Genomic DNA, 16,653 nt, shown 5'->3' with positions numbered 1-16,653 from the left:
AAAAGTCCTGTTTCTCTCACACTCATCCCTCCCTGCTCCTGCATCCACCTGTGTCTGTGGGGTTGGGATGGGCTGAGCAATGTCTCCAGGGGGGTCAGAGTCTTCTCCACAATTTGGAAAAAGCTTTTTAACAAATATAAATAGATGCTAGTTATGGATGCATCAAGTCCTTCACAACCTTATTAACCTGACCTACTCTGCCATGGGCCAGCACAGAGACTCCCTCTGGCAGGTCTTTCACATGCTGCCCAAAAAACTCACAACAGTACCTGTTTAACAAAACACCACTCACATTTCTCCTTTCTAAACCCAAATAAAAAGGTTTCAAGGCCCAGAGGCAAAGCAGAGTGAGCCTTCCCTCCCTGTCAGCTCATTCCTCTCTGACACATCACCAGCCTGGCTCCTCCACCATGTTTTATCTGCAGACTTTATCAGGAAATTACTTTTACAAGGTCTGTAAAAATAATGTCAGAGTACTCATTTATCACAGCATCAGTGGTTTATTTTGCTTCATTTCACCACAACGAATTCTGAAGGGACTGTATGTTTTCAAAATGGTTTTTTAATGGACTTTGTTCCCTGCTGGAATTCTGGCAGGGGGGAATCCAGAGCAGTCCCAGAGTGGCACAGGGATGAGACCAGCCCAAAGAACCCAACACCACCCACACCTGCAACGGGGCTGCACACAAATCTCCATCCATCAGAAAAACCCAACTGCTGAGGAGCACAGGACCTGAAAGGTGATAAATCTGGCATTAAACCTATTTTACATACCAGCTCCCTTTCCAATTATTGGTACTTAGGTCCAGAGCTTTTTCTTAATGAAAGAGTCAAGGCTGGCTGGTTTACAATACTGGTGATGTATCAACAAGCCCAGGATGGCAAATAAAATCAACAAGTCATTATCTGCCAGCCTCTCAATGGCTTTAAAGTGCTTATGCATTGATACTGTAAAAATGCAACTGTTCCACCTGTTAACAGCCCCCTGGGATGTTCAGCTATGGAAAAGAAAAGGAATAAAAGACCCAAACCCTGTGGCTCCAGAAACACAGATCTGTTGTTGTTTTGGTTTTTTTTTGGTTTTTTTTTTTCCAGGCTTTATTGTAAGGAGAAAGTATTTAGAGCAAATTGCTTAGACATCTTATTTATAGCACCTACATATACATAACTTTTTGAGTGAATAGAGCACTGAAATGCTCCCACAACAGGTGTGGGGAGAGGGAGACACACAGACCAACCATAAACCTCTGGCACAGCCTTGGGACAGCCATCCAAATCCTTATCCCCACCAAAATTTAGGCACTGCAAGCTAGTTCTTCTCATGCCCCAAAAAATGCCTATGGTTGGCCAACTGAATCTCACCTTACAGGCTCTTATCTCTCTACCACAGATAAAAATAGATCCAGTAGTAACTAGATCAGCCCACTCTAGAAATCCAAGGATCTGCAGTCCAAGGAAAGAGGAGAATCATTGAGCTGCTAAAAGAAGTGAGGAAGCTGAAGGCTGAGTGGCCAAATTTCTGACAAACTGAGGGAGAAGCAGGGAAAAGCTTGGCTTCAGAAAGAAAGTAGGTTTTAGGTCCAGCCATAATGTACTTTTTCATCATATGACACAGTCTCCTCCTGGTACAGCTGGATATGGGAAGTTAAAGCACCTGATTCCATCAGAGATCACCTGAAAGCAGCATCTACTTTTCTGCATCCACCACAGAACACCAAAATTTAGCACAGCAAATCCTCACACCTCCAGGAGCCCATCCCAGAGCATTACAAAGCATCCAGCCATGAGCACAAGGACAATGTGTGACCAGCTCTCCTCAGAGTGTGTGAAATCCCCTCACCTGCAGCACTCAAAAAAATACTAAAGGAAAGGAGAGGGAAGGTCAAAACAAAGGAGAAATGCTGTAAATTTCTGAATGTTTGTTTCATCTCTCTTAACCACAAAACTTCAACAGAATAACAAATGGTGGGGAAACTGGGAGAACACAGTATGATTCCTTGGGAAAGGTTTTCCATGGCTGTTTAATTTTGAATAGCTGATACATACTGCAGATGAGGTCCAGAAGAGGAAAAGCTCCTATTTCCCATCAATCACAGGACACAGACCAATCCCTAAGACCCCCCAAAAAAAGGTCTGGAGCTGTACAACCATTGCCAACACCTGCCTGGCTCCCAGCTCTACCTGTGAGGAGCTGCAGAGTGACAAGGGGAGTGAAGGGGAGCCCACCTGAATCAAACTGCTCCCCATCACCATTGGCAGGGCTGGGATCCTGCTCTGGGGAGAGCTGCTGGGTCTCTCTCATGCTGGCAAGGAAGGATGCCCTGGTCTCCATGGCTCAGAGCAAAAGGCTTTGCCTCCCTAATTCATCCTGCAGCAAGGAGGACAACCTGCAAGGAAAGCAAAAAAAAGCAGTGAGTGATTTGTTCTACCTACACCACCCCACTGCCTCAGCCTTTCCTGGTGGTTTTTATGTCATCCCATCTTGGTACAGCTGGAATGAAAAATCTTAAACATATTTTCCAGCCTAAACATTCCATGACTCTCTGAAGGTGACCCTTCCACCCTGCTCTTGTCTCAAGCTGAAAACCACAACAAAGGACCTTAGTGGCAATAATATCAACATATAATAACAACAGCAAAAATAATGACAACAGAGAAGATGGTAAGGTAATAAACAGCACCCAGAGGATTCTCATCTCAAAGTTTCCTCCAGCTCCCAATGCCACCAACACAGAGAGAAGGATGAGCCCACAAGGCAGCACAACCCAAGCTAAAAACCATCTCCACCATCTCCAGCCATTTCAGCCCTGGATTTCCAGCTTTTTGATGGCTAGCACTGTGTGAGATGGATCCCACTCCATAAATATTCAGACTTCCAAAGGGGGACATCTGTGATAATGATCAGAGCAAACACTGAAGTGAAAATACTCACGAGAAAGAGTAACTCTAGAAAATAAAACTGAGCATGAAAAATGCAGATATCTTCATGAAATAGTGCAACTGTTTATTGAATGAGGACTGACCTAAGGTAACTGCACCAGTTTTAACATGCAGGGTAGCAAATACTAACTCATTTTAAATTGGGTTATGCTAGCAGAGGAGATTCTTCTAGGAGGAGTGACCATAGTAAATTCAAAGTGGAATGAAAACACAGAAATGAAAAACAATATGAAGAAGGGCATCCAGGCTGAGCAGATCCTGCATCAGGCTAAATGAGAACTGTATTTCCAGCCACACTAAGCCACCAGACAAGCAATACCCCAAAATACACCTTTAGGAGTAGATTAAAAAAACTCCAAAGTGAGGTTTTCAGTGAAACTCTGGGATGCTGATGAATTATGAGGTGTCAGAGGAGGACTGAAAAAGAGAAACCAAGAGCTGGGGGTTATGGGCACAGAGGGAAGCAGCTACTCACACAAGATATGCTAAAGCAAAGACAGGCAGTAGGGTAGGTGTGTGTCCAGAATTTCTGATGGGGAGGACTGGTCCTGCTTATCAGAGAAGCCTCCAAATCCTGCATGACAGGGAGGACTGTGCTGGCAGCACCAGTGCCAAATGCTCTGCAAAATGTGTGACTAAAAGTAGGAAAGAAGTTTACTGCCAGAGGCCAGGCAAAGCAGGATGTAATAAGATTGTAAAAATATATGGGATTTTTTCAGCTTTTACTACTCTGGAGGCATATTCTAGAAGACTAGATATGATGGTTATAAAACAGAAAGGAGGAGAGTGTTCTGCTGTGGATTTCTCACTCCCAGGTTTTAAGGCCACTCCTATGGAAATTTAAAAGAAGAAATGGACGTGTGTCAGCAGTTATATTAGAGCTGAAAAAGATGAGGAGCATGTCAAGTGTCTGATATCCATTAGCTGGACCATGGTGGGACTGTCTGCTGGAGCAATCACAGCTGCAATTAAAACCTGCAAAAACCACAGGTGTTTCACAAAAAAAATCACTGGTGGAAGCAAATTACCAAGGCAGGTGATTCAAACCCCACTGAAGGCTGTTCAGGCAAAGTTAGAAATTTTTGTTCCCCACCCCAAAGGAATCTGCTAATGAAAGGAAAAAAAAGTATTTTTGAAAAGGAAGATCATAACCCAGCTCAGAGCATTAGTCTCTTCACACAGTGCTCAGCAGACTGTAAGTACTCCACAGATATGACCCTTTTCCACTGCCACTACAGCACTTCATCTTTATTCTTTGTTGACATGAGACTTGCTAATGAATTAAGTGTATTATAGACTCTGAGCATTCTGAGTGCAGCTAACCTCAGAACATACACATCACTCATCCCCAGTGTATATTAAGTTTCAATTAACCATGAAACTAGAAGCAATCAGTTTACTGAAAGTCCAAAAAAAAAAACCCACTTCTCCTTTGATAGAGACACTTCTGTAAATATCATTAATAATAAATTAGCTAAGTAGCAGGACTTTACATCAGGCTTGTTAAATGGGAGAGGAGGGGAGATGCCAGCTGAAGCTAAATCTTGGGTGGATGTGGCTGTTTTAATTTTTGCCAGGGACCAGACAAGGATGGAAGATAACCTGGGTCTACCAAAAAAAAAAAAAAAAAATCAAAGAATGGAGAGAAACAGAGAGATCAATTTAAACACAACAAATCCATCATTTTAAAGAGAGCTCAGGGGTAACAATATAAATACCAAGAAGAAACATAATCCTCTTGGTATAGTAGTTAAATCTTGTGATGCCTCTATGATGCTGATAAAACTAAGTTATGAGATGATAAAAAAAGCTGAAGGTGCCCAATCAGACAACAACAGTATTTGCTTTTTTTGTTTTTTTTTCCTTCTCACAGCCAAGCCACAAATCTGCCACCAGACCCATGAGAGGGACTGAAACCCCTGGATCATGGAATTTCCCATCAGAAACAGAAAGTGGATGAGCAAATCAGCAGGAACCTGCCCAAGGTACCTGCAACACAACTGGGACCCACCCTCAGTGCCCCACCTGGGACTGGGTTTGAGCCCACTTCAACTAAAAGGGGGAAACCCAGAATCTCTGAGGCATATTCAGCATCATCAACATTTCTGGGTTTTTAACTCTATTTAATGTATTTTTTGATTAAGCTATGGAAACTTGCTAGTTTTGAAATGTCATGTCAAGAGCATCCACATCCCAAGGAAACTGGATCTATTAGAGGCAATTACTTGATTTATTTTGGGAATAACAAGTTTACCAGTTATGGTAGGAGAGCATTTCAGTATTTTCCCAACACCATGTGACAATACCAAACCCTTATGCAATCACCATCTTCCAAATAGCTCTGAGCTTTAGTGTTGATATAACTAACTAGCAAAGAAAGCTGACACAGGGTATTAATTTTTCACTTCTTATTAATTGCTGCTAATTAACACTTCAAACAGAGTCCCCAGCCATACTGTTCACAGTGGCACACTGGCTGGCCTGCAATCATCAACATTACACAAGCAGCACACACCTCTGTACTCCAATTCCTCTGCCAGTGTGAAATCCACTGGAAACCAAATCGAGGACCACAAGCCCCACTGCCAGCCTGGGAAAAGGTGATGGGAAACAGCACCAAAAGTGGCTCAAGGTGACATTACACCAGGCAGGAGCACAAAGGAAAATCCTATGAAATGCATTTGAAAGAGCAGGGAGGGGGAAATTCCCTGTTTTCAGATGCCTTGCTCATTGTTTCTGCACAGTGGTGGTTCAGACTGATCCAATTCTTCCCCCCACGCAGCTCCCATTCCCTTGGTGTTGAATTCAGATCCAGGCTCTTAACTCACAGGCAGGAAAAGCCAGGCAATATAATAAAGAATCTCTTTTATTTCCTTCTTCCCACGGCTGTCAGTCTCAGCCCTGCCTTTATCTCCAGCGTGCTGCCTTGTCATCTGTATCAATATTGGCTCTTTGTACAAGCACAGCATTGGCTTCCTCACACCACTGTACATTTCCCATCTCCTGTCAGCTCCACCCTGGTTTTAATTCCTCTGGAATAGTTCTCTGTAGGGAGAGGTCCCTTACCCACACACAAATCCAGCACCCCTAGGGCTCCTCCTTAAAGCTACTCCTGAAAAACTCACTTTCTCTCTCCAATGCACACTTGGGTTGGCACAAGGAAGACAAAAAAGATTCTGCATCCCTGAAACCTCTTGTCTGGATAGTGAACCAGGTGTGCCAATGTAATGCTGAGTCCTGAATGGTGGAGAAGCAAATTCCACTGCTTTCCCAGTGATCTGGGATTGATGTTGGCCCCTCCAAAATCCAGCAACAAACACTGACTGGAGATGGTCCCACCCCTCAGCACACCTGAGAGAGGCAGCAGGGCTGCAGGGTCAGGGAATCACAGAATGTCCTGAGCTGGAAAGGACCCACCAGAACCATCCCAGTCCAACCCCTGGCCAAGACAAGACAAGCCCAGCAACCCCACCACATGCCTGAGAGTGCTGTGCAAACACTTCATGGTCTCTGTCAGGCTCAGGGCTGTGACCAGCTCCCAGGGGAGTCTGCTCAGTGCCCAACCACCCTCTGGGGGAAGAACCTTTTCCAAATATCCAGCCTAAACCACACCAAGAAGAATCACATACAAAGGATGACTGACCTAAGTGGTCCAAGTCAGACACCTGAAATTCAGATGAGATGAACAACCCTCAGGGGGTTCACACACACAGCACTTGCTAATGCCTTAAAAATCCAAATTTCCCAGCAAATTAGCTGAATCAGTCATGGAATGGTCTGGGTTGGAAGATGCCATAAAGATCACCTGGTCCCAACCCTGCTGCCATGGGCAGGGACACCTTGCCCTAGACCAGGTGGAGGGAGATGCTGGTGGTGCTGGTCCTGTCCGTGGGGCAGGATGAAGGGGATCTCATCCTGTGGGAATGATCCAGGATGCACTGCCAGGGGCAGCCTGCCACAATATTTACATCCCTGAGCATCTGCACAATGCAGAGCAAGCTCATTCAAAAGGGCTATTGAACACATCAAGTAACAGCTTCACCTCATAGAAAAAGGGCCTGTCTCTCCTCTCAGACAAAGTACCAGTTGGAAACCTTTTAAGAACCTTTTCTTCCAAATTCCTCTGAGGTTTTTTTTTATTATTTATTTGAGAGCTTCCCCTCGCCAAATGTTTTCACTTACATCAACTGACAATTTCTCTTTCATATTGAAGACCCCACAGGATTTTAATAAGGGAAATTTACTGCTTTGAACAGCTCTGTGTTGTACTCTGGGGTGGAAGAAACAAATCCCACGTACTCTGGAGAACCAGGAATGTTCACAATATTCAAATACATAAAAAACAGCTGAATGGGGAAAAGAATATAATCTGTTTTCCATGTTCTTGGTGGATTGAAGAAAGCAGCTTGGCTTGAACTGCAGGGAAGGGACATGATTTGGGCAGGAGAAGAAATGACTTACAATGAATCTAGTGAAGAAGTGGGATACAAAGATCTCTGCTTTTTGGAGGAGTTAGGATGCTAATCTGTCTAGAAACTGATCTTGGTAGAGTTAATCCTGCCCTGGGGTAAGGGATGGTCAGCCCAAGACCCCTTCCAGCCCTCCTGCCCCTCTTGAAATCAACATTTGTGCAGCAGCAGAAAAATAAATGAGTAAGCCTGGAGAGAAAACATGCAAAAACAGAAAATCAAGGAACCACCAGAGCAGGGATCATCTGGATTGTCTATCTCAAAGTCAGAGAAGGACAGGAACCAAACTTCTCTGAAGACACATGGTGGAAAAGGGATTTGCAAGGTGGTGGCAGCCCCTGTAACTCGGCTGGTCCTTGCTCTCCTCTTCTTGCACTGGTGCCAAAAGCTTCACACTTCTGATGCCAACAGAGACAAACCTGCTCCACAGAGCAATTTTCTCCTCCTCCCTACCTGGCACACTCCTCAGAGTGTGATACAGGGATACACACAGAGATAAATGGTACTAAGATAAGACAACAGAAAGTAAAATAAACCTAATTAGAGACTCTTAACTTGTTTATAGCAAAAAGCCCTGCAGTATTAAAATAAAAAGAGAGAGAGAGAGAGAGAGAGATGACAGGCTTGGGTACACATCACCCTCTTGGCTGTAAAGTGTGTAAATAAAACCTAAGGACCTAGAGATGGACTTTAAGCCAAAACCAAGGACTAGATCAAACCTCAAAAATTAAAGCACTTTTTCATCCAATTTTCCTTCTCCTGAGTGAGTCTGACATCTCACAAGCAGGGGCAAGGGGGCATTGCTGCCCCACCTGTACTCCTGCCACTGCCTCTGTGAACCCTGGACATCACCTCAGCACCCCACAAAGTGTCCCAGGAAAAGGAGGTCACCACACACTAACCTCTCCTGTTCCCAGCTGCTGTCACCTCACAGGTGTTGCCACCTCCTTCATGACTCAACAGGCAATTTCCATGATGTTGCCCCCACTTTGGTAAAGCACTTCTACCCATACTAAGCACCCCAACATACACCAACTACTCTGAAATGTGGCAAATTTAAATTTGGGCATCTTCTTAAGCTCTCAGCTGAACCAGGGCCATGAAGAAGATTGGGATAATGTCCTTGATGCCCTTTCTTTATAACAGGAAAAAGAACTGCAAGGAAGAAGCAGAACAACAACCATGTGCAACACTCATGTCTTCTCCCACCTCTGTGTTTGAAACAGCTCAAACCAGGAAAACTTTGAAATGGTAACTTGGGGACACAGAGCTGCTTTATCATCCTGAGACACCTCATCTCACCAGGCAAAATCACAGAACAGAGTGGGGTGGGCTGGAAAGGACCTTAAAGTTCAGGGAGTTCCAGCCCCACCATGTGCTGCTTGTCACCTCAACACACCAAACACATGGCCCAAATTAACCAGCCAGACCCCCTGAGTGGCACCAATCAGCCCAGCCACAGAAGCCACCCAGCAGGAAACACAAAACACTGTTTTCACCGGCTTCATTAGAGCCCAATTCACAAGTCCCTCATCAACCAAACTCCCATTGTCCAGGGCAATCAGTTCTGCCTTCTATGTCTTTGCAGCAGGCAGAGCTGCTTTGAAAAAAAAAAAAAAAAACCCACAAGATGCAAACCAGAATCCAGGAAACATCTGCCATCTGATTCCAACACTTTTTAGGAAAAAAAAAAAAAAAAGACATTTTAGATCTTGGCACTGTTTGGCTCATTTGAACAGCACAGCTGATCAGCACTTGGGTTTAGTCCTACAAGCACTTACATCCCTGTTAGTGCTTTACATCCAGAAGCTGCTTCACTGAGTGGCAGGATCTGCCAAAAAAAGAAAAATTTTAGAAAGATCCAGCCCTCACAACCATCTCCAGCCACCTCACAAGAGCAGGAAGAGGAGGACCCTTCCCTTTGCCAAGCACATGTGAGTGCAGCCAGCACAGCCCTGCAAGGTCTATCCAGAACAAACTGCACAAGCCATTTCAACTCACAGAGTCCTACAAGTCACATTTAAAGGGCTAATTCCACCCAATTTCTCCAGAGTAAAACAAATCAGATTCCCTTTCGTGTGAACATGAAAACTGCAAAGCATCCAGGTTTAATGCCTCACCAGCATCCCAACAAATCCTGCACTTGCACTGAGCTCCTACACTCAAAACACTGTCCAAGAACCAGTTAATTTTAGTTTTTTCCTGAACTTTCTTTAAATATTTTTGAAGCACCTAGGAGAGGTATGGCTTTCTACCCAAAAGTCTCCACAAGGGATTTAGGACCCTTTAGACTTAAGGGATCCTCAGCCTGTGGTTGTCCTGTCTGATCTCTCACACTGCAGGGACAGGCATAATGTCACCTCCTGGATTTTAGGAGGGAATTCCACTTCCTTGCCAAGCAAATAAAGCAAGATTTTCTAATTAATTCATATTCAGATTGGGTCTCAAAACTTTACCCAGGAAAAGATAGCTCCTTTGCACAAGCCACCCAGTGATGCTAAGAGTATTAGTCATGAAAGCAGGAACTGGGAGCAAAAATAGCAAGGATTCTGCACATACTTTTTTTAAGCCTCACACTTACTCAGAACTGATCTCTGGGTCAGCTGTCAAGAACTGCTTCGTTTTGGGCTTGTTTTTTTTTCATTCTTTTTATTACTATTTTATTTTAGATCAACACTTCTGGTTCATAAAAATGGGAGTATCTGTGAACACATTTTCCAAATCAGCCTTCATAAGAATGCTTTGCTGAAGTCTTACAAAAGGCCAATCTCAGAATAAACTTTTGGGGAGTTTTTCAAATGTCACTGGAGAAGTCTTCACTCTTATTTCTGTATTTCCTTATTTTGCAACTCAAACATTTTAACCACTGTAGGAGTCATACCCCAAGACACAGAAAATAAAGGAAAGAGAAATCTTTTGGCAAAAAAACTCACAGGATGGATTTGACAGGTTTCATCAGGGTCTGTCATGCAAGATCAACAGTTTCAAATGATGGGTTTTAAATATTGACAAGGTACCATCAGTTACTCTAATACTAAAAAAACCCAAAAACCTGCTCCTAGGGACCAGATGTTATAATGACAGAATAAACTCATATTTGCAGGTGGCTTGACTATCATCAACAGCACTTCATTTTCAGCACTGAGGACCCTGCTGCACCAGCTGATAGAATCTGCATCAATATTCATAGCAATAAAATACTTCTGACACCTTCAGGCCATCTAAAACATGGATCCTGTGATCATCACATTGATTTTTTTTCTGTGAACCCTCATGGACACACCTCTGGCTCCTCTGCTTCAGGTTTTGGCTATCTGTCACAAGTTTTGAAGTTTTTCACAACTCCTTTATCACTTGGACACAGTCAGGGACAAGTTACCTCCTTCAACCATCACGATCCTTGTAAACCTCCTCAGAGCTCCCCATGCCTCTGCTCACCCCACACCAACATGAATTTAACCAGTGAAATGCCCCTGAAGGCTCACAGAAATACAGAATGGTTTGGGCTGGAAGGGACCTTAAAGATTATCTGATTTCAACCCCCTACCATGGCAGGGACACCTTCCACTATCCCAGGTTGCTCCAAGCCCCATCCAACCTGGCCTTGGATATTTCCAGGGATCCAGGGGCAGCCACAGCTTCTCTGGGCACCCTCAGCCAAGAATTTCTCCCCAAAATCTGCTGCAGAAACAAGGTGGCACCTTCTCTACCACATCCTGTCCTTCAGCAAGTTAACATCACATCCCCTCACCATCTCAGACCAGCATCCCACAGCTCTGAAAGGCCAGAAACAGTGTCCCAAAACACACCAGCTCAGCACAGCACAAGCCAGGAGTGGGGGAAGAGCATCCCCAGTCTGAAGTGTTGGCAGTCGTGGTGTTTAGCCTATTTCTAGTAACACTTCCATAAAGTTTTAATAAATGCTTCATTAAAACATCAGCTGTCTGTCCAGCCAGTCAATTACCAGCCATAATCACAGCTATATAACCATATACTGTCTTCTACAGATGTTCTTACATCTGTGCAAAACACACTCTCCACCTCTGCCACATGCAACATCTGTTGAATATCTGCAAATGTTTTCTCAATATAGAACTAAAATTATACTGTCTTGCTTGTAATGTATTTACTGTCCCACTGCTCTGTGCACCCCTTAAAATCACTAAAAAGGTATTTTCTTGCTGTGTACAAGGTACCAATCTCTCTATAGCTCTTTGCTGCATTTATTCAAATGGCTTTTAGATTTTCACTTAGTAACAGATTACACAAGCCTCCATCTTATCACAGGAGTAATTAGGACCTAATCCTTTACAAGCACTGAAGTTATTAGACTTGTGAGGATATTTTCTTCCCTTTCATAAATAATCTGTCGGAGAGAGGGAAAGAAAAAAAAAAAAAAAAAAAAAAAAGAAGAGGAGGAAAAAAGCTACTTGCATCCCTGCTCACCCAACCCTGGAGAAAGAACCTGCCTCACCTGCTCTTACTTTGCCAGCAGCAAAGAAAATCAAATTTGTTTTCATCTAAAGGCTTCTAGAGAGGGAAAACAAATTGTACTAAATCCTGGCCAGCACCCTTCTCTGCCAATGCAGGAAGAAACTCCTTGGAGAAGGTTTGCCCCATGTTCAAAGGGATGTCCAGAGACCTCTCCAAATCCCTTCCACCTCCATGTCCCCATCACACAACCAGGTGAAGCTGCTTCTCTGCTCAGACACAAGTGCTACCACACTCTCTTCCCCAGAGCACCAGGGGCACAAAGTGATTTTAGAAGCTGTCCTGTCCAAGGCAGAACAAAGTTGGGCATGGGGAGATGCTTGGGGGGCAGAGAGGGACGATAACTTCCCCTTCTGCAATGGCTCCATCCCTTCCCATCCCAAAGAAAACCCCACTGCAGCTCTTGGATTTTGCAGCCCAGTTTGATAACTGCCTTTCAAGCCCATCTGCTTATAATTAATGCCATTTTCTGCTATTTTGATGAGAAATCACAATTTCACCCCCATCTTCTCCTCTGCCCCCCTCCCCACCGCCATACCCTGCAATGTGAGTTTGCTGAATCCCTGAGATGCTTGGTCCTGGCAGGGCTGGAAAAAGGAGGGGGAAATGGGTGAGCTGATGGATCAGAGCCCTTCTGGAATGGGGAAACTCACCCTGCACGACAAGGTGTGCAAACAGCACTGCCAACCAGCCCTGCTAAATAAAACCACAGCGAGGTCCTGGGGAGCGTCCAAGAGGCACAGGGAAATAAATGAGCAGCAGAGCAGCCACTCCTGGATCCTGCCTGGCTCCTCCATCCCATCCCATCGCCTCCCACCCCTCAAAACACAGATGCTCCAAAGTTAACCCCCCACACCACGGTGAACAGCCCCAGAACAGCAGCCCCGAGCTGCTCCCTGCAGGACCGGGGAAGTTTTCCCTGCCTCACTCCTCCACCCCCTGGAAAACACATTAGGAAAAGGCAGCGGGGAAGGGCACAAACAACTCCCTGAGAACTCTCTGCAAACTCCTTCCCTGCGATTCGCTTCTGTCACCGTGGGGATTTTTAGGGTCTCTCTGCAGAAGAGATGCACTGCCCAGGTCACTCGGCTGCCGCCCGAATTTTCGCGTGGAGCGAATCCGGAATGTTTTTTGCTAAACAAAAACATGCAAAAAGCCAAAAAAAAAAAAAACCCCAAAAAACCACCCCAGACATCCCCAGCTGGCTGCGCCCAGGAAGGTTTGACAGCTCCAACAGGACATCTCATCCCACGACACGTCTACTGCGAATGCAAAAAAATCAGCGCTCTGTCTCCCGGCGCGTTTTATTCTTTTTTTTTTTTTTTTTTTTTTTTTCTTTCTCATGGCACGCCTGCGATTTTGGCATTCAAAGGCAAATCGGCCGCGGTTCCAGCTCCGCACGTCCCTTCCCAGCACACACAAATGCCGCGGCACTTTTCCCGAACTGGGATCCCATCCTCATCCCTCCGCACGGGATTCACCAGCGCACCTCTCCGAGCCACAAAAGAGTTGAACCGAACGCCTGGCACCCCTCCTTCCCTCTATTTCTCCTCTCAAAATGTTTATTTGCAGTTTTTTTGAAGACACCTTAACCCGCCATGTTGAACAAGCTTTATAAATATTCATTTACCGCAGTTCGGGAGCGCTACGGGCAAATACGTCTAGATCAGGGCTGTACATTTTGGCACAGCTGACTGCTTTCTTCTATTTTCTTTTTATTTTTTTTCCCATTCTCTCTCGCCTCCTGCAGCCGCTTTTTTTCTTCCCCCTTCCTTTTTTCCCGCAGATTCAGAAGAAACCCACCCGCACACCCAAAATAACACTTTCCGAAAGATGTGCATCAGCTTGGTAAATCCGAAAGGAGGTCGCACGGGCGTTTGGCAGGAAAGCAAAAAAACGATAGATATAACTTTAAAAAAAAAAAAAAATAAATAAGGAAAAGAAAGATGGGGAAAGGGAATAATAGAAAAAAAGAAAGGGAAAAAAGGGGGAGAATAGCAAAAAAAAAAAAAAATAAAATAAAGGGATGGGAGGGAAAAAAGGGAGGGGGGAAAGAGATGAGAGAATCTAAAATGCGGTCTGTCGAGGTAAAACAGAAGAAGAAAAGCCCCGCGGGGCTGCGATGGATGCGAGGGCAGCGGAGCCGCCCGGCCCGCGGGGCGCAGCCGGGCAGCGGCAGCCGCGCTCCGAGCGCCGGTCCCGGCCGGGGCTCACCCCGGCACCGGCACTTCAGCAACTCCACCGCCGGCTCACCCTCCGGAAAACGTGGGGGGGAATACCCACACCCACCTCTCACGCTTTAAAAATAAAAATTAAAAAAAAAAAAAAATATTTTTTAAATACATCTTCGAAACGGGGAAGCGACTCTCTCCACCCAAGCGCTGCCAAACGCGATAAATAAAATAAGGGGGAATACCAGGCGGGAGGGCTTGGGAGGGGTGGCTGCCGGGCGCGGTGCCTTACCTGTGTGAGTTTGGCTTATTTTGGGGTTTTTCCGCGTTTTTCCCTCCGCGGCGCTGCGCGGAGCGGAGCCCAGCCGTGTGCGCCCGCACCCGCGGCAGGCTCATTCCAATATGGCATCCGCGCAGTGCGCATGCCTGCCGCTCTTTTTAGGGCTCGTTTTTTTTTTTTCTTTCTTTCTTGCATTTTTTTTTTTTTTTTTTTTTTATATATATAGCGGCCAACTCATCCGGCGACCTTTTTTAGCGGTTTCAAGAACAGGGGTTTAAAAATAAAAAAGAAACCCAGTACAAATAACGCGGCGCGCATCCCAACCCGCTGCGCGCCCGCGGTGCCTCCGCGCTCCGAGCCGCGCCTCCGCCGGGAATTTGGGATCCGCGGGGCAGGGCAGGGTTGGGATGCAGCCCTGGAAGTGATGCCGAGATTTGTAAATCCCATAAAATACCAACCCTTCAACGCCGGAGCGCTGCCTCCCGGCTTGTCCTCCCCACCGCTCCCCGCAACCTTTTATTTCGCTTTTTCCTCCTCGTTTCGTGTCGCCAAGAAACTTCCAGGGAGGGAGATGGGGGAAAGAGGGAAAACAGAAAATGCGGCGCATCCCTCAGCCCTCCCGTTCCCTCCGCTTCGCCGGGCTCCAGCATTACCTGTTTATTTCCCGTTGCAGAAAATAAATGAAATATATCAAGAAAAGCCGGCGAAAGCACAAGGCAGGATGTAAAATCAACTGGTGGGCACCTCCGCCCTCCCGGCGCGCAGGGACGCGCACAACTTTCCTTCTTTTGCTCCTCGGGTTTGTGGATGGGTTGGGTTTTTTTTTTTTTTTCCTTTGGGGTTATTTGATATTTTTGATTTGATGGTTTTTCCTTTCTTGGGCGGGTGCGGAATCGCGCTGCGCGCCGGTGTGCGCGGCTGTGCTGGTGCGGGGGTGTTTGCACGTACAGCCCACACTGCGGGGTTTTTCAGATCGCCTAGATATGCCGTACTTTCTACTGTTCACAACATCTATCGCATGGATATCCTGTTCTCCCCTCCCGAGAAAGGCTGCGCGGCTGCAGAATGATGCCAGACACCACCGCCCATACCCCCTGCCCGGCTGGTCCTGCTCTCGGGGGATCAGAAAAATCCCCTGGGATGGGAGGGATGGGGATAAACCCCAACCCTGCAGCCGGGGTTTCTCGGGATGCTCCGAGATCTCTGAGTTTGCTCAGCAGCGGGGCAGGGGGTGAATTTTGCACGGTTTTCGCCTTCCCCCTTTGCAGGGATTGTGTAAAGCATCTTTGATGGGGATTTTTGCAGCCCCAGCTCCCGTCTCCCTGCAGGCACGGTTGGTACGAATGAGGATTCAAGTGGCTGCTTTTGGAGCATCCTCCGGGTGGGGCTTGGTGCAGGGCACACACATTCAACAGGTCTGGAGGAGAGCAGAGGGAAGGGGCATCTCTGTTTTGAGGCAGCAACCAGTCCTGGACTTTGTCCTTTCCAAAAATTCCTTTGGAATTAATCCCAAACGCTGCTGTGTCCATCCCCACGCCCAGGCTGCCAAATTTTGGTCACTCCTCGTGCTCAGATTCAAGTGCTGTCTCCACTTGCCTTTCTCTGGCCATTTCCAAGCCGAGGTTTGAAGTTTCCAGTTGATTTTGTGAGCATCCTTTCTTAGAGGAGCAGGGAGGGAAGTGCTGATTTCCCACAGGTGACCCCAGCTCTTCTCTGCCCTTTTGCAAGCACCACTTTTCACTGGTTCTTGCTGGGGATTCATCACTGAACCTCCCAAACCCCTTTCTCTTCCACCAGCCTCTCATGGATTTTGTGCAAGAAGACAAGTGAGGAGTGGAATAAAGATGAAGAAATATTTTTATTCTGGAATACATTTGAGAAGGCAGTGAAGACTGGAAAAAAAGAGTAAATATTGCAGACAGTGTTTCTTCACCCCAGTCCATGCTCTTGCCATTCACACTCAGAGAGGCCATGGGCATGGGCTCAGCCTCTCCTATTCCAGCAGATTTCCTGGAAAACACACAAATCAGGCAGCTCCTATTTTCAGACTTTGGGCTGGATGGGATTTCAAAACAGCAAGGGAACATTATCAGAACTTCAAAATAAGACCACAAACCCAACTAGATGCCAGGAGAGCATTGAAGTCCTGTTTATCCAGATGATTGCAGAATTTCAGATTTTCAGCATGGTGACATTTCAAATATTCAACACACTTTTGAAAGGAAGATGCTCTGCAAACACCATATTTGAGATCTCTCCTTTTAATCTGCTCTGAATCAGGTTACACTGAGATCCCTGCAGC

At 45.9% G+C, this 16,653-nt stretch overlaps 1 protein-coding gene across 1 annotated transcript in view; it reads right to left on the bottom strand.

Annotated features, from left to right (window-relative positions):
* SFMBT2 (Scm like with four mbt domains 2) overlaps positions 1-15,367 on the bottom strand; it is a 104,356-nt gene extending 88,989 nt beyond the window's left edge. Inside the window, exons 1-2 of the mRNA XM_056481948.1 lie at positions 15,005-15,367; positions 2,227-2,387 (exon numbers count right to left, since the gene is read on the bottom strand). Of these exons, the coding sequence (XP_056337923.1) occupies positions 2,227-2,332 (106 nt within the window). The 5' untranslated portion in view covers positions 2,333-2,387; positions 15,005-15,367. The remainder of the gene's footprint in view (positions 1-2,226; positions 2,388-15,004) is intronic.
* Between the last annotated feature and the right edge of the window lie 1,286 nt (positions 15,368-16,653).

This window comes from Oenanthe melanoleuca, chromosome 1A (genome assembly GCF_029582105.1).
Source record: "Oenanthe melanoleuca isolate GR-GAL-2019-014 chromosome 1A, OMel1.0, whole genome shotgun sequence".
In the NCBI taxonomy this organism is placed as follows: domain Eukaryota; kingdom Metazoa; phylum Chordata; class Aves; order Passeriformes; family Muscicapidae; genus Oenanthe; species Oenanthe melanoleuca.
The sequence above is the reverse complement of the archived record's forward strand: the minus strand, read 5'-3'. Positions and strand labels throughout refer to the sequence as shown.